The sequence below is a fragment of the Pieris rapae genome, chromosome 16 (assembly GCF_905147795.1).
Source record: "Pieris rapae chromosome 16, ilPieRapa1.1, whole genome shotgun sequence".
Classification (NCBI taxonomy): Eukaryota; Metazoa; Arthropoda; class Insecta; order Lepidoptera; family Pieridae; genus Pieris; species Pieris rapae.
In genome coordinates this window covers 8,092,669-8,119,364 of record NC_059524.1, presented here as the reverse complement: position 1 = coordinate 8,119,364, position 26,696 = coordinate 8,092,669, and the positions used below count along the sequence as shown (strand labels likewise).

The 26,696-nt window shown below is 35.9% G+C and overlaps 2 protein-coding genes across 2 annotated transcripts in view; one reads left to right on the top strand and one right to left on the bottom strand.

Moving 5' to 3' along the window:
- LOC110994044 (protein kibra) overlaps positions 1-14,461 on the bottom strand; it is an 84,153-nt gene extending 69,692 nt beyond the window's left edge. Inside the window, exon 1 of the mRNA XM_022260527.2 lies at positions 14,085-14,461. Coding sequence (XP_022116219.2) covers positions 14,085-14,212 — 128 coding nt within the window. The 5' untranslated portion in view covers positions 14,213-14,461. The remainder of the gene's footprint in view (positions 1-14,084) is intronic.
- A 1,261-nt stretch (positions 14,462-15,722) lies between these two features.
- On the top strand, positions 15,723-23,669 carry LOC110994045 (protein FAM114A2). The gene is made up of 10 exons (XM_022260529.2): positions 15,723-16,023; positions 16,164-16,331; positions 16,802-16,987; positions 17,411-17,594; positions 17,915-18,163; positions 18,766-18,891; positions 19,309-19,450; positions 20,231-20,416; positions 21,111-21,234; positions 23,062-23,669. Exons 1-10 carry the CDS (start codon positions 15,856-15,858, stop codon positions 23,134-23,136), a joined length of 1,608 nt encoding a protein of 535 aa, XP_022116221.2. The 5' UTR covers positions 15,723-15,855; the 3' UTR covers positions 23,137-23,669.
- The last annotated feature ends 3,027 nt before the right edge of the window (positions 23,670-26,696 follow it).

The following is a 26,696-nucleotide window of genomic DNA, read 5'->3' as shown; positions in this document are numbered from 1 at the left end:
AAGTATCCTCTCAACTTATTAAAATGTTTTCAGCTGGTGGATTTGATCTTTTAAAATGGTCTAGTAATTCTGAAAAGTTACTTTCTTCTTTACCTTCCCATCATTTGCATCCGCAAGCAGTTCATTTTGACTCAAATGAGTTTCATAAAGTTTTAGGTGTAAAATGGGATTCAAAATCAGATACCTTCTCGTTCGAAGTAAGCAACTTAACTAATGTCACAGCAACTAAGCGTAATATGCTTTCTATCATTGCCCGTTTATGGGATGTGCTAGGTTTTGCCGCACCTTTCATACTATACGTTAAACTTCTAATAAAGGAGCTTTGGCTTTTAAAACAGGATTGGGATGAGATTGCTCCTCCTCATATTATTAAAGCATGGAAGAAATTCTATAGTGATTTACCCTTCTTATCTAATCTTCAAGTACCACGGCATGTAGGTGTAACTAAAACTTCTTCACCCATACTGCTGGCATTTTGTGATGCCAGTGAAAAGGCCTATGGTGCCGTAATTTATCTATGTGTACAATCTGAGGGAAATAATACTATCCGTATATTATATAGTAAATCTAAGATTTCACCGCTGAAAGTTGTTTCTTTAGCTCGACTTGAGCTCTGTGCCGCTCACCTCATGGCAAAATTATTATCTGCCGTGACACGTGCCTTCGAAAAGCAATTTTCTGTGCAGCGAGTAGTCGCTATGTCTGACTCAACGATTGTTTTAAACTGGATAAATTCCAGTCCCCACCGCTTAAAGACATTTGTAGCCAATAGGGTTACTAAGATTCAGGAGGTTTTATCCCCTAAAAACTTCTACCACATTTCCGGCAAAACCAATCCTGCCGATTGTTTATCCCGTGGTCTAACCGCTTCTCAACTTATTTCGCACGGTTTATGGTTAAACGGTCCCTCTTGGGCAGTTTTAAATGTGAATCAATGGCCACTAGAACCCTTCATATTGTGCGCGTCTGATGAAATACCAGAACGTAAGGTAGTCGCTTTACCGACTATATCCATCCCGCAAGATGAAGGAATATTAGAAATCGTTAATAGAATCTCTGATTGGTCTCGTTGTTTACGCGTATGTACATATATATTTAGGTTCATAGGTAAATTAAAGTCTCGAGGTAAAATATCATCTCAAGATTTACAAGAAACCGAAATAATTATCCTGCGTGCTGTTCAAAAAAAGCACTTTCATTTTTTAACTCAATCTCTTCTACTTAACAAATCGTACCCCGTAGCTTTGCGTAAACTTAGCCCATTTATTGTTAATGATGTAATTCGAGTTGGCGGTCGTCTTTCTAACACCGACCTAACATTTGATCACAAACACCCTATTATTTTGCCTCATAAAGATCATGTAGTGAATTTAATTATTGATTGGATGCACAAAAAGTCATGTCACGCTGGACCTCAACATTTAATTTCGTTGTTACGACAAAGATTTTGGATTTTATCTGCAAGACGTATTGTAAGATCAAGGGTTTATCAATGTATTAAATGCTTTAAATTGCGCCCGAGAGCTGCAACAGCGCCAATAATGGCTGACTTACCAAAGTGTAGATTATCAATTTCTAAACCTTTTACTCATGTTGGCGTGGATTTCGGTGGACCTTTATCATATACCCCTATTCGTAGACGGGGTAGTAAAAGTGAAAAGATTTATATTTGCGTATTTATATGTCTTGTGACAAGAGCAATTCACATAGAAACCGCAACTGATTTAAGTACTAACTCATTTCTGAATGCTTTAAAACGATTCATGTCGCGCAGAGGTCCAATCCAAGTCATTTATTCTGATAATGGAACTAATTTTATTGGTGCACGTTCCTATTTAAGCGAACTTCAAAATTTCATTTTTTCTAACGCATTCAGTGAGGACTTTCGCTGCGTATTAAACGAAAATCGTATTACATGGCAAATGATTCCGCCTAACGCTCCACATTTTGGTGGTAGTTGGGAAGCGGCAATCAAAAGTGTAAAGACACATTTGTTCCGTGTGATAGGTAAGCAATTGTTATCTTATGAGGAGTTTCTAACTGTTTTAAGTCAAATTGAAGCAATTCTTAATTCTAGACCTTTAGGCATACTAAGTGAAGATCCTTCTGATCCAAGTCCCTTGACTCCAGCTCATTTTTTAAATTTAAAGCCATTAAATTACCTGCTTTCATCTAACATTGAGGAAGAAAGGATGCAGCTCCTTTCTCGGTACCATTTATTGGACAAATTAATTCAATCATACTGGAAAAGATGGAGTAACCAATATCTACATACGTTGCAAACGCGTGAGAAATGGAATTCTGCAAGTTATCCTATAAAAGAGGGTGTTATTGTACTTCTTATGGAAAAAAACGTACCATCACTTCATTGGCCTTTAGGAATTGTAGAAAAAACTTATCCTGGTAAAGATGATCGTACTCGTGTCGCCTTAATTCGTACCAAATCAGGAACATTTAAACGTCCTATCATACGTCTATGCCCTTTACCCATTCTATCTTAAATTTAGTTTTATCTTTAGTTTATTATCGTAGTTTAGTTTTTATTTGTATTATTATTAATTTTTAATTCTATCAATTTTTTTTTTCTTTCTTTCCGCAATCCTCTCTTTTGAAAGATGAACTTTCAAGGCGGGGAGCTATGTTCGCGCTAAATCGGTGTCGGTCAAAGAAGGATGACACTTCGATTTGACTTTGACACACGAACCGGAGACGATAGGTGGCGTCCCGTCATAATAGCGCAAAGTAGTTGAAATTAACCGCTGTCGCGTGCGCATTGAATACCGCAAAACCGTACCGCATTTCCGTATATATGATAGATTTAAGGATCCCGGATTTGGAGTGAGACACAACACCGTTGATGGTAAGTGCTAGTCATAGTCTTATCGTTTGTGGATTCCTTTTTAATTATACTGACACGCGATAGCTGAACCAGCGCAAATTTATTTTCACCGTGGGAAGGGATCATCCTGGATATAGTTTCCGGATACCCAGGCCCACACAATATTAATTTAGAAACATTTTTATTACAAATTATAAATGAATTAAAATAGTTTAATTCTTTCTATAAAAGAAAAATAAACATTTATTATTTTTTTGGCATAATCAGTCATTGGCACATGAACAATAATTAGGAAAAAAATATTTTTATCTAGTGTGGAGGGCCAAGAAGCAATTCTTGTCTTTAGTTAGGCATACATGTACTTTACACTTCATGCATTTGACACGGGATTTTCCTTTGCATCCCACCATTTTGCACCTAGTCCCAGTTCCATCGTCATGTGTAGGGAAATGCCCAACACTGTCACCAGTAATTTCAGCTGCAGGGCGAATCTCTCCTGGCCTTCTTGGTATAATTTGCATCGTTGAACTACTGCTAGATGGTCGATCTCTTTTGGCGATAGAAAATTTATCTTGTAGCACCAAACTGTCAGCCAAACAACGCCGAAAGTAAAGCAAAGTAAGTCGTTGCTTTTTTGTTGTGCCTAATAAGTCGTTTGGTGTGCCTAATAGGATTTGTAGTAAATGGTATGATGAAAAATAATTATCAAAGTAAAGCTCATGACCCTGGCTCTCTCCGATTCTCTTTGCGAGATGTACAACTATCGAAGCACCATAGCCAATATTTTTTGCAATATTACTGTCAAGTTCTGGAGAGGAGGTCTGGTAAATAATAAAATCATAAGCTTGGCCATGTTTACCACATAAAAAAAAGATTTTGAGACCCCATGGACCAGGTTTTCCTTTTATATATTGTTTGGCTACATGTTTTCCGGTGAAAGGAACCATCTTTTCATCAACACAAAGTTCTCGTTCAAGTGGTAACTCTAAGCATCGATTCCTAACAGCATCATAAATGGATCTCACTTTATGAAATACACTTTTGCAATCAGCCGGAATTTTCGTGTTGTCAACAAGATGCAAATTATTTCGTAATTCAAAAAAACGGTCCCTTGTCATATTAGCTGTGAGGGAATGCTAATGTTTGTCTCCCAGTACATTATCAAACAAGGGTAACTAAATATTCCTGTGGCTAAATGTAATCTTATAAAATTTGCTAGGTCCTTCATCGTCATCAGATTCAGGTGGAAATAACTCCCTTTGGTTTTGGTGAATAACATCTGCTCCAACTCTAGCAGCTAAGGGTGCTGTACGAATTGAATCTCCATAAGAATAATCTTCGTCATCAGATGATAACAACAAGTCAGAAAAATCTCCTTCTTCTAATGCTTGTAACGCCTCCGGTGAGAACATATTGGTGTTTTTGAATCTGAAAATATACCTAAACAATATCATAATTAATTTTATACATTGTTCTTATTTATATGATTAGCAAGACGTTAAAAATAAAAACAAAACATATTTTCGTAAGAAACCGTTAACAATGAGAAAAACTCAGTTGAGTCCTGATGGGAACAATTGAGCACAAATATAAAAATCGAGATTACTAATATAAGGTGATAAAAAATACACAAACATTACGTTACACATGACCCTAATAATATTAGATATCCATTTATAATTTTTCCAGATGATTTCTTGCACTAATTTTTATTTTAAAAAAATAAAATAAATAGCTTACCTGTACAGTTCAAATCACGAACGGGCACTGGTCGCAACTTGTCAAAAAGCGCTAGAATATGCTAACAGATGGGGTTACTAGTACTGAATTGTGTAGTTTATAAGTGAACAAATGAATACAACAGTTTTCAACCGGAAAGCTTAAGAGTTTAATATTTATTTTTTTAATTACATCTTATGTCTACAATTGTGCACGCCAGTTTTGAAAGGGTTAAATCCAAAAATATTAATTTTCTTTATTTAATAGCTTAAACTGGAGAAATTGCTACAGGCCCCGCGCTGGCTAAATCCGGCACTGTGTTCTCACATTGCCAGAAGGCAAGAACCCGGCGTTTTTAAACAAGAAACAAAATAGTGATAATTTATAAAAGGACACTGTTATGAACGTCCCAAAACTCTCAAACCCGCCGGTACATGATACTATTAAGGAGAAAATTACAATAAAAGTGGACGTATCAAACTCATACTAGAGATCGTAGTTTTTTAACTAGTAATTATGTATGTACCCAATAATTCTTTAAAATGGCTTCCCATAATGCGAGTTCCCACGAATCCCAAGCATATTGTATATCATTAAAAACAAACATGAACGCATTATTACTTTCGACATGATAATTTTATGTGTTGTATAAATAAGAGTATTTCCTTTACACGAAAACATATAACAGTTTTCTACTCTCGTTTCATCATGTATATGGAAAATAATTGATTGCAAATTCGGAGTATCCTCACGTTTTTTTTCACCAATTGCAGCTATAGAATGATCTAATACAATTAAATACTGTAACAAAACGTTTAACATTTAATAATTTGAATTAATTAACGTGGTACAGGCATCACGGTCACTTAAAAGTTAATTAAGTTTGTAGTAAATCTCTGGATCTACCGAAACGATTGAAAACCGACGCCGAAAAATGTAAAGATTTCGTGGTGTTCGGATTTGCAGTTGCACGAATTCTTCCTGAACGAATATAGATTGAGTCTTACAAAAGTTATAGAGCTTAATAATGCCGACAGAAAAGCATATTAAAAAATGTTTTAATACAAGACATTAAATTAAATCCTGGAATGAAGTCCTATCTTATATGGACAGGAAATCGAGAGCGTTTTCTATAAACTAAAATAGCATTCCAGTGTTGTGGGGCGGACTCAGACACGAACTAGTTTTGCTTGAGATAATGGCTAGAGTAATTATTGATAAGTCAGGCCAGAAGCAGGGGCGTGGTTCGAAGGCGCCGGCTACTTGCTGCAAAAACTTCATATTTGCATTCGAGAAACTGGCTTTTTTAAATTAAGAACATATTTCGATTTGTGCTTATTAAACTTCCTTGGAAATTAAAAATGGTTTAAAATTCGAAAATAGAATATTACCATATACATTTTGCCATTATAGCCTTTATAGCCGTTATATGTACTTCCTCATTGCGATAAAAAAATCTTGCCGTGACAAATTGACATTTAAACCTAAATTAAGGTTTTACCTTAATAATTATTTATAAAAATATTTACGTTATTGGAATGTTGGAATTCGTGTCCAGTTCCAATACAAAAGCTCTTAAATTTGACATTTCGGTTGCATGACGTTAGCATTTCGATTATTGGCAATTTTGTAATCACTCAGAGTGTAATGATACGCCGTGTAAGGTTAAACTCCGAGCTACCGTTCGCCCGAGAAAGTATTAATGAGCCAATTTAAAGGAATTTTAACACGTAATGGTCGTTTAAACAAAAAGAAAGTAACATCGCGATATTAACCAGCGATTTTATTTCAAATTACCCAAGCATTTACATAACGTCGCCAAATCTTCAATGGAAATTCGTAAGCTACCGGAGTTGAGTTGAGAAGATAGAGGGCGCCAATGCAGTGAAAGATGATCCGCCGTGTGTTAGACAAGGAAGGGTATAGACTACAATGTTGCGCCGGCAAAACCAGTCCTGTCACCGGGACGTCAGGCGTTTCTCGGAAACGGTGACCCGTGTCACGGAATCCCTAATCGCACACATAGACAGTTACACACACAACGACACGAATCAAACGCGGAGGAATTTTTATTGTTGCTATTATATTAGTAAACAGTATTTTCAAGTTACGTAACATTTGCATTGAAAGTTTTTATTCACTATCAGGTTCTTTTACGACTACGCTTGACTCTAAAAAATAAATAGTATTTGAGCTGATATTAAGAATACCACTTAATATTAATATGCATCGAAAATAATTTTAGGAATTCTGTGAGATAAGTCGGATTAAGATGGCGAGAAGATATCGGTATAATCAATACAATAGGTAACACAACTTTTGTAGAAATTAGAATCAATAATACTATTGTCAGTTTGACTGTTTTTTATAGTGGTCGGCTAATGGGTACGCCGGCTCACTTGATGTTAAGTGATACTCATAGACACTGCTAGAAGACTCGCAAGTGCATAGCCAGCCTTTTAGGAATTGGTACACTTTTAAACACTAAGTCAGCAGTTAGGGCAGCTTTATTTGTATAGAACTGGGGGCAATTGGGCAGGAGACTCATCTGATGTTAAGTGATACCGCCGCCCATGGACACTCAAAGCCACGCATGGACACTCGCACTGCCTGAAGGCTTGCAAGCGCGCTGCCGGCCTTTAAAAAGCGCTCAATTGTCGAAGTCGAGGTCGGACAAAAAACTTATACATAAAAATATTAATAAACAGAACAGTTTGGGGTGAGTTTTAGAAACTAGGTATAGCTGCCCACGATGCAAGGAATAGTGTGGGAGTTAGAGCACTTTCTTAATAACTGAACATGCTTTTTTCATCCTTCCAGTGGCTTCAGTGTGCGACTCACATCCAGGAGACCAATGGGCTTTCTATATGCTCATTCAACATCACTCAAACGGTGAAGAAAAACACCGTGAGGAAATCAGCTTTCCTTAGACTCAAAAAGCCGATGGTGCGTGTCAGCCGCGGCTGATCACCTACTTGCCTATGAGATTGATAAATCGGCATGAAACAGCTATAGCTAGCCATTTATAAGCCACTTATTTATTTAACCTTCTTTATTTTGTATAATAAGTCAGCCGTAGGGCTAAGCGCCAATCCGCATATCACCCGAAGACATAACATTGGCGTCAACATTTTATCAAGTGGCGTGATTGAAGAATGCGGTTATCTTCACGTCAAAATATGTTTATCAATAATTAATGGCATCGTAAGGCCTAATTTATACAAATTATTAAAAAATAGCCTAGACTGATAACGAAGAAATTCAAACATTCTAACTAATCGTTGGATCCAGAAGATCTCTAACGAATTCTGAAAGTAGTTGGAATGTCCAAAAAAACTTATGCAGAACATGAAACAACAGAAAGTGCCACGTGTTGGGCCATGAACTCCTTTAATTAATTATAATGGGTAAAATTTAGAGTTAACGGCGTCTTGGTAGAAGGAATAAATCATGAATCGCAATCGCAAACGCAACCTTAGGGAGTGGACGGGTAGAGCAACTGCGGAAGAGTTGATGCATCTGGCACAGGACAAGACACGACTCAAGAGACTGACGGCCAACCCCCAGTAATGGAGAGGCACTAAAAGAAGAAGAACTAATCCTAGCTAGCCTATCCACTAAAAAATCCAGCTAGTAAACATGTCCTCAAGATGATGCTGAAGAAGGGCCTTTGGGGTTCGCCAAGGGAGGTAAAATTACCTACCTAAGATAACAATGGATGTGGATGTGGAACTATAAATTGAAACTACATATTTCTCGCCCTGTATTAAGCATCAAAGTATTCACGAGCAAGCATAAGGCCAATGTACTGAGGCCACAAATAGAACTGCGAAATTTCTACCCGCTTTAGGTAATTTTATTAAAAGCACAGACATTTTACGACATTCCTTCAGGTGAGAAGCGGCATCGTGACAAGCTCTCTACAACATTTTCTATTTATCTTCTTTTCTGTATACGGCGTTGATAATTGACAGAGTTATAAGATTTACGAACTTGTTGCAAACTCTTTCGCAACTTCTAATAACGCTATGCATTTGACGATTGGGGTTCTCGTCCAATATTTCCAAAGCCAAATCCTGCATTGCGCCAACGTCTGGTCGAGGGCGGTGCCACGCTGTCTCACACATCCAACAACTAACAGACGAACACGCACACCTACTTCTGATCTATAAATAACGCCCGGGAAATATTTTAATCCGAATAGCCCGCATAATGCACATTCTCTCAGTCTAAGGTTCGAACAATCTCGATTTTAGCGCGAATGAGTACATTGCCCCGGTCGAATTCTTGAAATCATCGAATCTGTGTCAAAGGAATCACGAATACAAGGAAAAATTCACAGACATATAAAACAAAACGAAGCGCTGGGGCGAGAACAGACTTTCTGTTCCAAAAAAGGTGTGTGTTAGGGGTCAACGCGAAGTCCTCTCACATTCCAAACCTTTCAAAACCGATGATACAAAGCGTACGCAGTTATAATCGAATTAAATACGTTGCAATGAGCGGCGAAGCATGCCGATTGCCAACCGGATGATCCAATACGTATAAAAATTCGTATCTGAACCGAACGGAGCGTACATAAACCGAGGCACAGATAGGAACATTCTTTTCGCGTTGCGTCATTACCGATCACCAAATTTATCCCCCAAATCGTCCAGCAATTGTTGGAAATTATGTGGATGGTATGCAATGGCAGCTAATGTGACGCCGTGACGTCACGCGTTATTCGATCATTGACAAACGACATTCCAGCGCCAAGTGTGAACAGAAATGTACAGCGTTGAAACGCGCATCACGTCACTGTACCAAGGCTGAAGCCCGTCTTGGACTTTGAGAATTTATATTTGGTGTAAGACATTCCCCAGACACATCGAACAGTCGGAATGAATCGGCTCGAGCGTAATTTAATTGTAAGATATTTTTATTTCGAAATTCCTTTCGTATAGAAACATTCATAAGTTAATATTCGATAAATGTGCACGATGTTGATATGACGAACGAATGGGATTACATAAACATTGAAATATAGGGTTTCTGTCTGAATCACGATGCATACCAGCCGTCTTCGTCACGCCAGTGGACGGCGCGTGCGACAAAATGTAATGAATATCACGACTCAACATTAATCGTTATTGGAAAGTCACTGTCGATCCAAAAACGTAAATCATTAGCTTTTGTAATTTACAATCTTCATGTGTGTGCGTAATCAAAAAGACTTGGAAACCAAAAACAAACAGTAAATAGAACCAAAATTTAAAATTATTCAGAACTTAATATTTTTTAAGATTTTAATTAATTACGAGAGAAATTTTCAAAACTAATAATATGCCTACAATTACTTGACTGTTTATGTACTTTATATAGAGGCTTATAAAGTACATAAACAGTCGGTAAGAGTTTTATGATATCTAATAACAGAAATTTATCATTCTGTAATAGAAGAACTATTGGTCGGAAATTCCACTGCAATTAATTATATATTTAGTTTATTAGTGACTTCATTATTCTTTGTAATCTAAGTCGATAAAATAGATGTTGTCTATTGAACGTCAATTGTGACACGTGTGAATGTCATTCAAGTAGGGTTTATTTAATTAATGTTCATGCGTTCGCACAATTCTCTGATAAGCCTTACCTGTCTTAAATTCAAATTAATTTATAAGGTTCCAATGGTTAACACGGCCATGTTGTCATTTATCATAGACAACAACATTTTACCCAGAAAAATAAACATTAAGGCCATGAATGTAATCAATGTTAGATGATGATTGCCCGCCCATCGGTGCTTCATAGATACTTTCCATTTCCCAATAGAAAGTTAAATTTTGCAGCTATGTTTCTGATGTTATTAGAGCAACATTGTTTGCACCGGAAAATATGGTTAACGATTACCTAAACAACCTGGTATCGATTCATCCACGGATTGAATGGAGTCAACTTCGGAGAATCATTCCAAGCAAATTCTTTTCGCCATTGTTTCATGTACCATCTTACTTCCCAAAACAGCGCTTTGATTGTATTAAGCGTGTCAACTTTAAAACAAGACAACAGCTTTTTACAAAATAACATCCTTCTTATTATCTTCATTAACGCTTCACATTAATCCTGCATCCAAAATGGCCGCTTTATTAGTTTAATCTACGATATTATCAGCATTTTAAAACGGTGTTAGAGTAAACTCGGCCAGTTTTCTATCACCTTATCGCTTTTACAGGTGGTTTGCATTCCAAAACGCTTACGATCTTATTACCGACATAGTTTTAACGCTTCGTAATTTCAAATAGCACAGTACTACCCGGAAACAAGGTACGTTTTGCGGTTTTGAGTTACGCCTACGAATTCCGATAAACATCTGAAATGATTTATGTCAAATAAAACTGGCCTCTAGAATTTCCTACGCCTTATATGGTTTGGCAATTTGATCAAATATTAACAACTTTGTCAAATATCGATCGATGATCTACGATCTTTATTAATTAAGCACCTCGTTAAACTCCAAAAGTTCTGGGGAATTGTAAATGAGTTTTAATAGTTCCAAGTCGGATAGCGGTAAAATGTCGCTTTCATTCTATCATTTAACAGATTGGAATCGCACGTCTTCAGTGGCCATTAAGTTGTCTCGAAATATTAAGAGGAAATATTACTTAAAGCCAGCATTCTTTAGAGGCCGGCGTCTCTCCGCCGCGTCGAGTAGATAATCAACGGCTACCGTATGCAAATCAAAATATAAATGGTTATTAAATTTTATATCTTCAACGTTTCCTATTTAGTCATTTTATGGTCGAACACATTCCTGTGTCAGAGGCCACAATTCGGCAATCGAAGCATTCTTGGTTTCCAATTTTGTAGTCTTATTTGGGCACATTACCGATATTTGGTTTGTGTAGAATAAGAAACAATCAGATAATACATTGAAGATCTATTGTTATTTTACGCTTCTGTGAGTACATTAAATCAAATAGATGTAGCAATGAACATTACAGAAAACATTACGGTTGAATAAATAACCTCGTGACGGAATATAGATAAGAATGGAATTTTATTTTTGATTAGAAATAGGAGAATGGTTGCCTTTATCGCGTAATTGTATAGATAATATTGAAGGATGTCTAATTTACACCCATTTACTTTGTAACTTCAGTATTAATCTAATTATTATATGATATCCTAAGTGCAATTTTATTCTCTTTACCCAATTTACTTAAGTCCAGTAAAAATCCTACTTGAGTCAAAACAATAAAACAGACACCAACAATAAAGAAGACATTTAATGCTTTTTTTAATTGGCGTAAAATAACTCAGATAACATTAGCATAGTAATTACGTCACATAAATCGTCATACTAAATCGTTAGCCACGCCCTTTTATTATTTGCGCTTTTCTTGAATTACAAAGGGAATGCGAAGTTGGAGACAAGAAACGCAACGCGCCTAGCCCCTTCAACGTCACGCATGAAGGCGCGCGTAGTGCGTGGGAAGCATCCACATTATGTTCTACACATACTTAGGTTACACAATCTTGAAGACAGCTATGTTACAAGACCAATACTACTTATAAAATGTAAATTAGTTGCAAGCCTCACAGAGTAAACAATAAAACATTACCTATTATCTGCGTATCGACACCTCTGATAGAAAAACTTACATTCTCACGAGTATTTGCAGTTCACGTAAATTTCACCCGCATAAAATGTGTTAACATGCTGTGTAGATGGAACAATGCATTCGAATGATATAATTAAAGTAATAAACAAGGTGTTCTCAGTGAGTTAATCGACGATATCATTGTCTTACCGCTTCCTAGCCTAACGAGACAAAGGATGGTTTTTCCTCAATTTACGAGCTGTCAAATGCCATCTGTCATTAGTGGAGATTCACACAATTCTAATAGGATCCAAGATAGAATGTGTCATGAGCGTGTAATTAATTTTCTCTTTATAGGACTATATTATTGTTGGCTGGGCTATTTTTAGCATTATTAAATTGGCTTAGTTGCTCGGTTTATTGTTCACATTTTGCAAGTTGATCGTTGATGCACATGTTACTTATAGAATTCTTATCGGCTTACATCGTCAAGACTCTTATGAATAGCATTTGAACATGCTAATTACAAGATTCCACAATAAATTACTACTAATTAAACAGACTGGGCTTTATACGTTGAAGACAACTTAATGTTTCCTGTATTTATGGCCAATTTTATTGAAGCGCTGTGCAGAAACCAGATCTTTTGATTTTGCAGTTTTAATGCAATCACATTATTAGAGATAATTAAAAGTGCTTTACGACAATCGTCTTTGTGTATTTTCTATATGTTTAGTTTATTGTTTGTACCAACTTGATCCGCTGCAAGTTTTAGTGAAATAGAAAAAGAAGCTACCTGAATTGCCTATCTTCCGTATTAAGAACATTACTACTGGGCCATTTGACGTAAATCATTAACGATGTATGCGAAACTTACAACGACGTATAAATTCCAATTTACCGAGACGTAGCCGTGGCGCAAAAAGTCACTCTTTTTAAATGAGCGAAATAGCTCAAACATGATCTCGTCTTGAAATTTTTCATCCCATACACGGTTTACCGTTGCAATGACCTATTCTAGACATGACATCTACTAAATACTTCCTTGATAAAGATAGCTGTCCTGCCTCGCTTAATTGGATCACAAAGTACAGTTATGTACACAGTTGCAGGTGTCATCTTCAAGGAGCATACGAAAGACTGCAGGTGCCGAATTAATACTAAGTAGATACTAGACATGATCGGCATTTAAGAGGGATGTGTTGTGCACCTGCAGCTCGAGGTGGTATGATGTTGGGGGGTTCGCGGGGCGGGGAGGGGCCGTGCGCCGCTTTAGAAAGGCGCGACCATCGCCGCAGGCCTGAGCCGCATTCTACGGCCTGTCATTCACACCGTACAACTTGCCTATGCAATGCATTCCATCTCCCGCCGCGCTCACCGTCTCCACGCATTGCACTCTACGTACATACGCGCACTTACGAAATATTCGATCATCCACACTGCTTGCCGTATTCAAACATATACATAAACGCTTCATCGAATTATATCTGCGCCAGTTCAACTAGCATTGCTATGAACCAGTTCCGTGGCCTCATTAGCCGCGTTCCAACTCCGTTCACCAAATAAACGGACTCTAACGAAATCGAGACTTCGAGCACAATGCGCATTCCAAAGGATAACAAAATGATAACCACAATTATTTGTGTTTAGGTCATTTGTTGTTAGTCAATTGTGGAATGTCGTGTGAAATCGGAGATGTTGCGCGTGTTTTCCGATAGAGTGCGACTCTATCGCGACAAGAACAGTTTGTTTTGCACGATTTATTTTAACTTACGTCAATGTTTATCTTTTATTTTCTCATCGTACCGCATATAAACATACACCTATTTAAATATATGATCTGATATGGCCTATTTACAGCGGAAAGGGGCAAAAATTACATTGGAATGTAAGTTTTGACAAGGGGCTCTTTAGGGGTTAACACTTCTCTTGGGAAAACTTACCTGTCTCGCGGGTCAATCCACGTCGTTTTTCTACTGTTGTGGTCGATGAAATAGAGTTTTCCGTCAAAGTCCCTCGCGTAATCCCATCCGTCGGGCAAGGGTATCTCACCGTTTCGTCTCCTTGGCATATTTCACTGATTAAATCCATTCAAACGAATAACGAAGCACACTCGCGAACTAGCTACACGGCCATGTTGAATACCTCATTACGAGGAGTGACGTCACGTGGGTTCAACCAATGGCGGCGAAGGGCCCCCACGATGGAATGCGGCGCGTACGCGAACGCGAACACAAAGTTCCGTACGTCACTCGATCGACACGGAATATACATACGACCGCTTTGCGCGAACTCGCGTCGCTGACTGAATCGCGCGGACTCAGCGCCACGTTATCACGACTCATGATAATATCCTACACCACCTAATGTCTAAACTCTAAAGGCATTCCTCTTGACCACAATGTTTACATTTGGTGCCTCCCAATACACATGATATAATAAATTTAAGTAAATACAGCGAAAACAGCTAAAGCGAGCGATCTAGGTAGGTCCATTCAATCTATTTACGATTCCCTTGTATATCTACAAGCTCTTATGTGCTATAGGTATATATTATATGGTGCGCATTCCATAGCACATGTAGACATTACGCTATACATAGCTATGGATAATAATTGCTACTTAGACGCGAAGTTTTTCTAAATTGTAGTATCTATAGTCTACAAGTAGAAAGAGAGGAATTAATGAATACATCTAACGTATGAGTTTGAGTCCTATTAAGTTAAAAGTATTAAGGGGACATGGGGCAAATACATTTCAGTGCTTGTTTCAATAGTAATTTCAGTAAAGACATTCCACAAGTACTCGCGAGATTTTGTCAAAAATAGTTAATTGCGAACATTAACTAAAAATAAACAATTAAAAATAAAACATTGAATCAATTTTCACTTAGTGAAGTATTACTAACCTTTTTCAATTACTTAGGCTGGTAGGTAAGTGAATAGCTTATTGTTATGTTAATCACTTACCGGCATAAGCGGCATATTTCAGTATTTTATATTTGTAAGCTTACGACCATCCGATTTCATCAATTAAACTTTGATTACTTGATATATACTTATGAATACTACTTATCATTCAATTTCTATTGGAGATAGTAACATTTACCAGAGTAAGTTAATAACAATTTACCAGAATAATGAAGTTATGAAAAAGCTGTTAATGCAGAATATAGCCTTAATATTTCGTAAAACTTATTTATTTTCCCTCGAACTGTTTGAGTCATAGTTGAAATATATGGTCATTCGATATTAATCTATAAGTAATTGGTCTTGCGGTTTCAACTTAACAATAAAACAAACACACATACGCATCATCGTTATTGCCTCGTGAGCGTATAAAGATAATTTTCCGGTTATATTTTTAAATCTATTTATTAGTTACTTATCAAATCCTTAGTATTATCAAGAAACGATTTTAATATTTTAGTAACGAAAATTTCAAACTTATAGCACCTACACTTTCCTAAAAGAAATATTTTTTTTTAAAGTTATGAATTTGATATATTACATTGTATTTGCGTAAACTGTAAAATGGTATTTTTCTAGAGTCAATTGTCAAAAATGACGTGATTGGACGTCTAACTTCCAAAACGTAAGACGTCATCTAAAATCAAAACACGACAATCAAATTTGATTTTGGTAAAATAATTAAAGTAAATACGTATTTAATATTAATAAGTTAGGAAGTCGGGGCTCTACGCCAATTTTTAAAATGCCACAGAGTGATAGTGAAGATTTTGAGAGTGCAGACGAGGGACATTCAAATGCTACAAGAAAAGAAAGAAAAAAACGCAATTCCTCCTCCAACTACAGTGATAATTTAGATTCCGACTTTGAACAACATAAACCTCAACCTCAAGAGTCAAAAGCTACCAAAAAAGTAAGTTACATTTGAATTGCCTTTAATAATTAACACCATTGATGTCATGATTATATTTTAATTTGATATTATTAATGTAAAAAACAGAAATTAAAATTTCTTAAAATTATACATGCAAAAACTAAAGTATTTCATTCCAGGTTGCAACAACAGATGGTTGGGATGATTTTGATTTAGACGAGTCTGAAACAGTAAAAGGAACACATTTAAAGTTTGAAAATGATAAACCTAAACCAAGTTCAGCTCAAGATACTGGTTGGGATGATTTTGGTGACTGGGGTGAAAGTGATACTGTGAAAAGTGGAGAGGTAAATTTCCATCACCAAAATACAATTATTACATGTTTTTTCTGCTTCCTCATCATCACACATTTACATAAACTGTTTATAATTTTGTTTGTTTACTAGTTTAGACATTACTTTAGACTCTGTAAAACAAACAATTTTGTTCATTTTAGCGTTTTATAGCAGATTTAAATACAAGTCATTCTGGGAAAAAAAGAAAACAAAACTTAACAAAAAAATTATGTATATTTCATTAATATTCTTTTCCGCTTGATAATTTTTTTAATAACAATTTATGTTGTATACATGTATATCGCTGATGTTAATAAAAAATATAAACATTACAAGAAAATGCTGCAAAAAAACACAATGTCTATTAAATTTTTGCACCAAGAAACAATCCTATAAGTCACTGAGGGTGTAACATAGAATGTTTAATGCCTTGATGATCAGAATTGAGGTGCATATACATAAATATACAAATATTTTTACAGATTAAACAAAATAAAACTTTAGAGCTTAGTAATAATGCACAAAAACAAAGCCAGCCAACACAGCAAACAACTAAAGAAACAGAAAAAGAAATGAAAAGTGATGGATGGGGGTGGGGTTGGGGGGTTGACTCACTTCTTAGCACAGCCACCGCAGGAATCAGCACCATAACTAGTCAAGTTTCACAGGTAACAAAAATATGCACAAAAATTATTGTAACTATTGGTATAAAAAGTAGGAAATATCATGTTTGTATTAAAACATGTACTTATGACATAAGCCATCTTATTTGGAAGCTGTATAACCGAATCCAAATAAGATGGCTTATGTTATTGCCAATTCTGATTTACTTTTTCTATCATATCTGATAAATATAGTATTAGAGTCAAAATCTGTAAACCTAAAGTCGTAACAACTGATGACGTTGTTAATAAGTACCAAATACAATTGAATACACACAGGACCTTTGGTTTTGGTCAATATAACCCGTATATTGTTTTACACTATGTTGTAGTTAACGATTTTGACTGTATTTATATTGTAGGTGTTGGTGAAATTTAATTTATCTTGTCATAACATTGTTTACTAAATTGAATAAAAAAATATTGTAGGGTATTACAACTGTTCTTGAAACTGGTATTGGTGCCCCAAATCCAGAAGAATTAGCTCGAATGACTAAAGAAAAGGCAAAGATTGTAGAGACTGAGATTTCAGAAGAAAAGCAAGAAGTGACTGATACAACCTTTCAGTTTGGGAGTCTTTTATCAGGTGTTACTAAATTCGTTGAGAATACTGGTGAGTTACTGGGTTGCTTATTTTGTTTTTGCCCTGGGGTATGAGGCTGACTTATATCTGCTTGATTAATAATTTTTATTTAATTAAATAGGTGTTAATTTGGGTTGGGTGCAATTCGATTCAAAGGCACCGTATGGGTTAATTTACATATATCCGCTTTGTGATAATATGGCCTATGTGGGCCTGGGCCTGTGTGGCCTTTAATGACGTGTAATAAGTGATACCTTGATGATTTTATGTTCCAAAATAAACATATTTTATTTTTTTAAATAGCTCTTGTACTATCGTTATTAATTATCTAAATCTCTAATCCATTTCAGGTACAAAAGTAATCTCAGGCGGTTTAGATACTCTAGAGGTTATTGGTAAAAAAACAATGGAGGTCCTTCAAGATGGAGACCCCGGATTGGTCAAGAAACGGGCAATGCTTGGTCTTGAAACTGAGAAGCCTATACTCTCCCAAATACTAAGAGAGGCAAAGGAAAGGGGAGATGAGGAAGATAAAATGAAGGAAGCCAAACGGGAAGCAAAGGAGGTCCATTATGAGTCGCTGTTTGATGATTTTCAAGGTAATTTAAATTTAAAATAGCCATACTTAGCGATACTGACCTAAAAGCCGGCTACGCACTCGAGAATCTCCTGCGAAGTTTCTATGTTGTTATCATCAGTGACGCGTGTATTAATATTTATTAAAATATTTAAATTTAAATAACGTTATAAAGTTAAAATTACTGATGGTATTTCTTAGTTTTTTAGACAGTTCGTTAGAATAGAACAGCAATAACACATTCATGCCTAAGGGTAGTCCCCTAGTGGATTCGACTCCCGGTATTTTATATACAATTTCCTTTTTTCTTTATCGCTGCAGTACGATACATACAAAACATTATTATTCATATAAAATAAAATAAATCAATGGCGCTACAAACTCTTTAGGCCTTGGCCTCAGATTTCTGAATCTGTTTTATGATCATTTTTAAATCTAATAGGCAACCATGTCGGTTTCCTCAGAATTTTTTCCTTCATCGTTCGAGCAAATGTTGAACGCACATAGAAGGAAACTACATTGGTGCACATCATATCGAACCTACGACCTCAGGTATGAGAGTCACTGATGCCACTAGGCCAACACTGCTGCTATTATTATTGATATATTATTTATAAATTTCAGGTTTAGTTCACTTAGAAGCACTAGAAATGCTCTCGCGTCAGGTGAGCATGCGTATAGAGGAGCGTCTGCGTAGCTCCGAACCCGAGAAGAGACAAGATATCAAAGAAACATTACAGCAAGTTGCAGGTAGTGTATTGTTAATATTAATAACCTGCATCACACCATATACACACACCCTTTTACGTACACCTACAATCAAGTATTACGTAACGAATTTGGGGGGGGGGGGGGTTGAATTATGCATAATTGTTGATATTATTTTCCACTTATCGATACTGTGCACTACATAATTTTATGAGTCACTAGGTGTTATCGAAACGTTTATTATTGGGTACGGAAAAATGGGGAAAAAAACGAAAAAAACACATAGGGGGCAATGGCTCACCTGTTAAGTGATACCGATACTTAATGCTATAGGGCGCGCGAGTGCGTTGCCGGCCTTTAATTAGAGATCGTATTTCATTTGAACCGAATGTCGTCGGTGGGATTGCCGGCTCAAACGAGTGACGGGAAATCAAAGAATTTATTTTGTATATATTTTAGAACTCTTTGAGATGCCAGAGGATGAAGAGGATGATGATTACGAGGAATCTGGTGATCTGTCGAAAGAGGATGTGTTCCACGAACGTTTGCAGAGGGCAACGAGGGATATCGGTCTGAAAATGCAGTTCCAACCGCTTATAAAGTAAGTATGTGTAAGAAAGATAGTAACTTCATTAAATCGGTGTTAGTCAAACGATGACAATTATCGACTGATAGAGGAACCGGAAATGGCAGGTGGTGTTTAGGCATAATGGTGCAAGCATGCTCAGTTATATATGCGCATGCGCATTTAACCTTATACCAAATTTACTTTTATTATGATTGCATGCATAACTGGATTGTTTTACATTTTTCGAAGTATTTTCGGTCGCATTTTTTTTACATTCACAAAACATTAATTTTTATAACCCTAATGAAGATGATGATGTCTATTGAATTAAAGTGGGAAATCGTTTTCCTATTGAAGTGAAACTTCTAATGCGACCTCCGACCAGGTTGCATTAACGCTTCTGGGGAGTGAGATAGAAAGAGACAGAGCGAGAGGGAATGTTCTATTCTCATTTCCACATTATATAGTTTCAGTTCTATTATTATGCTCAGTATTTTTTTTATAAAAACATAATGAGGTGGTGTTTTGAGTGCTAGAACTAATTAATTGGTTTAAATTTATTTTAAAGGGAGAAATAGGTTAAGGGGCCGTCCAAGTATACATAAGCACTATTGACTATATATACACCCCCCCCCCCCCCCCCCCCCCTATTTACACATATTACCCACACATTCTCTATCACTTAATCTGCTTACGTACTACTTGAACGGCCCCTTATATACAACGACAAACGAGTAAAGTGACGGAACGAAAAGCCGTCAAATATGTCAAACTTGGAAAATGGTTTGACAGCTCTATAATAATAATTTCCAGACAATACACGGAAACCTTAAACTGGCTGGATTCCAATGAGCCGAACGAGAAGGCGATTTATAAACGCGCCGTTAGCGCGCTTGCGCACGCGACGGCGTGTTGCGTGGAGTTGTATCACAAAACCGGCGAAATGCTGCTCGTAAAGCCAAGAAGATCTACCGCTGATGAGGCAGATGCTTTAACTCAGTAAGTTTTATTGTGTTTATTTTTCGTTATCGAAATAAGGAAATCGTGTTAATTTTTTTTTAACAGTAACTTAATACTGAGGTATTTCCGAACCAATTCGACTTAGTGTCCTTCAAGAAAAGAGCGTACCAATTCTTAAAAGGCCGGCAACGCACTCGCGAGCCCTCTGGCATTGAGAGTGTCCATGGGCGGCGGTATCACTAAAGATCAGATGAGCCTCCTGCCCGTTTGCCCTCTGTTCTATAAAAAAAAATACTAATATAATCGAAAGCTATTAATATCAAAATTAAACTGAACATATAAACAACTTAAAACCTAACCCTTTTTCTAACTAGTGGCCCGGCCCGGTTTCGAACGGACGTACATTAATTTTTAACGTACAATAATTATTATTTTTTTAATATTGACGTAAACGTACAGTAAATACATACGTAGATAATAATGTATTTAGCAATAGTGTATCTCTAGCTCACTTTGCGTATGGGATTTGATTATTGAAAACAAAATGATAACAGAATAAATTACATCAAAAATTATACTTTTTACACCTAATATTGTTATACTTTATAGTTATAGTAGGAATTCTTATTTTTTTCTTGCATGCTTATATTAATCATTGACAATGTAGCATTCAAATGACGAACAATGAAAAGAAAAATTGCTGAAATTATAACCTATAAAAATTTAATTTCAGATTAACCGTAGTTTTGACGAAACACGTCAGCGAGTTGGCGAAAATGTTTACCGAAGAGTTAAGCAAGAAGCAGGCAGAAGATAAGGAAATTGTAAACAACTATATTACCAATGTTTTCTTGGAGGTATGTTTAATTAAATTACTTAACTAGGTGGTTATTTATTAGAGATCTTCTCTTATCGGCAACAATTCTGATTTAGTAGAATGTGATTTGAATTTTCAAACCCGTACACAAAATCTTGTGTATTTTTAAGTTATCGCAGATTCTATCGCGGGCTTTGAGCGCCGCGACCGAATCGAGAAATTCCGTAACAAGACAAGACTTGGTATAACACTGACTCATTTAGAGGATGGCCGAGCATTGCTCGATATTTCTATTTTTTATAAATTGTGTTTTTGGAAATTATATTTAAGTACGAATTACATACTAATAAAATGATGAAATATGAACAGTATAGAATATATATGCTGGAATAGCTTCGGTGTTGTTGTGTCGTTAAAGCAATTTATTGCGAAAAAAAATATAGTATTATTATTCGCCGATAGATGTCAGGAAGATACATTTTTCAGTTTAAATTGGTACTACTCAAACACCACCTTTTTGTTATTTTCTATCATTTATTCCTAGCTAGATCGATTTATCGCCCCCGAAACCCCCGTATACTAAATTTCATGAAAATCGTTGGAGCCGATCCCGAGATTCCAATTATACATATATATGGGTCAATCAACTTTTAAGTGTACATCAATGATAAATTTTATTTTTATAATTTTATTTGAATTTTTTTTATATTTTAACATTTTTCTTTAGATAATTATTTATATTTTAAGAATTTACATAGAGCAGAACGATTTATTTAAATAAAATAGTAAATTTGACTCCGAAATAGTTCCTTGGACAACTAACTAAATAGACTTCTGAACCATTTGAAATTCAGTATAATTGTGAATCGTTACTTTATTCTCACTTAATATAGGATGGATTTCAATTTGTCTTCCATAAATAACAGACGTGACTTTATTATTGAAAGGAAAAGTATTGCTCTATGCTGATTCTATCATTAAATGTCCTATGGGCAACAAAAATGTCCCACGGACAACGGTTTTGGTTGTCTAAGTGACTGGTTGTCCGAGTGACATTTATCAGTCTTTGCGCTTTCTGATAATAAATAATGATATTTTGAATTACGTCTTACGCACAGTGAAAAATATAAATAAAATATAATATATATTTCACTTTTATTTACTATGATATATCAAATAACGTTTTTGTGCTGGTTGTCCGGTAGACACACAAAAAAGCCACGCACTTTTTCAAAACGCGCGCGACCGACTGACACCGCGGCAATGATGAAATCAAAATGACGGTTGGATGAGTGTTGTCAATAAATCGACTGACTTATTGTCAAGGCACTGATCATTCCATCTATGTTTCGGTTTCGGAACTTTTTTACCGTTGTCCGGTGGAAGTCGGAATAATAAAATATAATAGGGACCAAAACGAACATGCAAAAAATTCGGTAAAATTATGAAAGAAACAAAAATCTATATGCTAGCATCTTAGTGAACATTGTAATGAATAATTATGTACAAGCGTAATTAATTGCCATATAATATTTTTTTGTGTAAAGTAATGTTTCATTGTAAATAGCTACTGGGGGACAAATAAAAAAACGCTACATCCAGATATTTTGTCACCTGGACAACCATTAAAATTCCAGTTTAATAGTGATTTATTTAAAAAAATTTACTCGTATGTTTGCTTAATAATAAGATAAATGCGACATATGCCAAAAAAACACTTAATTTTCTTTAGAACTGCGATTATTGGTCAGGGACAAAACAAAGTACTTACAGGACAAATAAAAGTTGATTGACCCATATACAAGAATTGCTCGTTTAAAGATATAAGATAAGATTTAGAGATTATTAAATAATTTTTCTTTTTCAGGCTGAAAACAGTTCAAAGTACATACAAAACGCATTCCAGTTAACCTTGCCTATTATACAAGTTGGTGCTGTTTAGTCTAAATGCTATGTAATAAAAACCCAGTGAATCGTATTTAATAAGGCTGAAGGAAGGATGGTCAGACCTAAGCATCTTTGACCCAGTCTAACCGACTGTTCCGAAACCCCAAGTGGTGGGTGGTTTTTTTGGGAATGGGATCTAGCTGTTATCCTTCACTCTTGCACATGGGCGTCTCATGCGAGCTCGGATCTTGGCTTGGGGTGTCAATCGCCTGAAGGGTCCCCTGCTGAAGGCGGGCTATCTCCTCTGATTGACTGTATTCTAAAGGTTATGGACAGGAAGTATATATGCTCAGCGGGAAATACTTTGATAGCGCGTTTTAGGCTATGACGTCATCGCTGTGATTGTAACTATGTATTGTAGATGTCGCTACAAATTCTTATAATGGTATTGAGTACAAATGCATTTTATATGAAAGCAGTCTTGATTTGACGTTAATCACAGGGTTTTTGTTACGGAGTAAAATATATGATAAATTTATTTAATTGTTTTTGTATATTGAATTGCTTATAAATAAACTACGATGCGTTTTTGTTTGTTTTATTTGAGTTTGTTATACATGAAAAAGAATGAAATAACATAAATGATTCAAAACTTTCGTAATTTGAATGATGACAGACGAAATGGTGAGTTTGTTTATGATTTGACAAGCGAAAGTTTTTGTCAATTGTCAACGCATAGTCTGTGGAAAGAAAACGTCGTGGGACTTGAAGCAACGAATACAGAAGTAGGATAGAAGCGCAGTTCCTTAGGGTGCTTTATACCAAATTACCTATATTAGGGCCCAAATTACCTTTAGCCGGCGCGGCTGTCGCGCCTACAAATTTCGAAGAAGTGAGAAGGAGGACAGGAGCAAGAGAGACGGAGCACTTGGAATCGGCACATGAAATCCTTATTCTTATATCAATATCGCTTCTATCCTACGTGAATTCGTTGCTTCAAGTCGCAGCAATGCAATTATTTTCTTCTCAACACTGTTACGTCATTATAATTTGACAGTAATCTTAATACTTGATATGGAATATAAAAAATATAAATAAAATGTCCCATTTGAAAATAAAGAAACACGCGGTACATTTATGACAATATACCGGGTTATAGTGACCAAAATCAAAGGTCCCGACTAAATTGTGTTAGGTACTTAAGAACAACATCTTCGGCAGGTACGAATATCGGTTTTTACGACCAAATATAAGTAGTCCTTTCACTGGGTCTCTTGAAGTTGCTCCATAGTCATTGGTTTTTAGATGCCCTCCAGAGATATTTTTGTAACTAAAACCAATTATTTGCAAGACACCTGTAAAAAAGCTATTGTCAAACAAAATTGTCACCTGTGTTGTTAACAAATGGAAGATTAATATGGACATGTCATATATATTTGTATCAACTGATTATGAAAAAAAAATTATTTTAATTTCACGTAATTATTCTATCTTAAACGTTCCTACTATTAAAAACAATATATTTATCCTAGATCTAGTAACTAATAATATTATAGCAAGCAACTTTTGTGAACTCAGCCAATGTACAAGTAAATATGTGAACACGATAGAAATTCTATCTATTATATGCATTGCTCACATGAGTGGCGCTTCGCTGACCAAGTTGGAGTATGCACGCGGTACATTCAAAAGTTGAGATTTCCGCTTTAGGTTCATTCGTTAAAGTATTGCTCTGGTGATTTTAGTTTTTAATAGGATGATATGGGACGCCTCTATAGGGGTAGCCAATGGATACCCATTTGAATGGGTGCGTTGCCGGCTTAGAGGAGAAGACGAGGCTAGAGAAGCATACTCTATTTTTAAAAGTTCAGATCTATCCCAAAGATACCACAGATCGCTAGTTCATACAAAAATTATCTTGCAAAGCGGACCGTGTGGAAGACTTCCAAGATCCATGGTTCCAATCCATCAAGGTGATGCAGATCAAATCCATCAAGGTGATGCAGAGCAAATTTTGAGTTTATACGGCTTGTACGGTATTGAAACGAGGCAGAAGAGATCAAAACAAACAGCTCTTCAGATCTCTCTACACTTTGTACAAATTGTAGATGATGTGTATAACAATATTATTCCGTTATTGAAATTCTAAAAACAATGAGGAGATTGGAGAGAGAATGGAGAACTACTGAAACACCGTGCCCCATTAGAGGCTTTCACTTGATCCGATTGAAACGCCTTTTTTAATAATATTGTATAATTTGGACCCAGTCGTGATCATATCCATATAAATCTAGCATTCATTATTCGCTGCCATATGTTGAAAGGTTGCAATTTTGGCATTTCGTAACATGTGATGCGGTTTCAAGCATTCTCAGAAATAATATCTAACAAAAGCTTTTTAACGTATATAAACGCGTGTCCAAAATATAACTTAATTCGAAGATAAAAATCTCGCAGGCAGCTCGGGTTTTTCTACTCGGACGTGACGCTCATCTTCTTCACCTTCTTCTCTCAACTCTTATCAATCGAAAAACTCCCTCTTATCTTAAAAATAAATTGAAATTCTCAGTTCCTTAAAACTATATGTTACGCCTCTAATAGATACGTTTTGATAATTCCATCTCAGAACTCATCCTACTTAGGCAATTCGTTTAGGATCTCCGATTCTATATTTTTGTATGATGTTATGTACTTCTGGCACTTTACCCATCATATTTCTTTATTTTTATTCCCTTACTAGGATCGCCTAAATTCGCTTGATTGCGATATGCCGGCATCGCTTATAATTTGTATGTATTATGTTATTAGTTTTTCTACAAATATAACGAAGTGAAAATAAGTAAATAATAGGTCAAAAATAAACTAACATTTTGTTTGACTTCAATAATCAATTTGTTACGCAAATCTACAAGTCATGCACCGCCTGGCTGCAAGGGTTGAAATCAAAATCCTACGACTAGCTAATTTTAAGTTATCGTTTAAAAATAAAATTGTACCCAACTCGGCAATTCGAATTGGGTACAATTTTCAAGAGTAGTATTAAAATGGATATCACATAACATCATCTGTGACTGATGAGACTCTGAACCGTTAGCCTATTCTATAAAAAAAAACCGAGTGTTTTATTAAAATATGTATTATGTACTTTAATCATGATTAGGATTTTTTTTATGAACTGCCTGATATCTATCCTTACATATGAAAATAGGCATCTAACCTAGCTGCTTGTAGCTGTTGGTGGAAGTATCACTATCGCTTATATATCTGTGGCCATAAGCCAAATTATGATAAATGCAATTTCAGTACTTTACAGGCAACTAAATTACTAAGGTATCTTGAAGGCACTATTAAAATATTAAACAATTGATAATATATTAATAAGTCATACTGAGCAAAAATGTACTTATCATTTTCTGATGTGTGACCACAGACATATATTTATTATCTACACCTGTAATGTACGAAAATACACATGTGGAACCTGCTTATAATAATTAGGCTTTGGGTCATTCAAGAAAAGAACGTACCAGTTCTTAAAAGACCGGCATCGCATTCGCTACCCTTCTGGCATTGAGTGTCAATGGTCGGTAGTATCACTTAACATCAAGTGAGCCT

What these genes read in the sequence shown, in the direction of transcription:
- LOC110994045 (XM_022260529.2), top strand. Translation starts at nt 15,856, where the DNA reads ATGCCACAGAGTGATAGTGAAGATTTTGAGAGTGCAGACGAGGGACAT. An exon ending in ATACTGTGAAAAGTGGAGAG is followed by an intron (nt 16,332 to 16,801) that starts GTAAATTTCCAT and finishes ATATTTTTACAG; the next exon opens with ATTAAACAAAATAAAACTTT. An exon ending in TTACCAATGTTTTCTTGGAG is followed by an intron (nt 21,235 to 23,061) that starts GTATGTTTAATT and finishes TTTCTTTTTCAG; the next exon opens with GCTGAAAACAGTTCAAAGTA.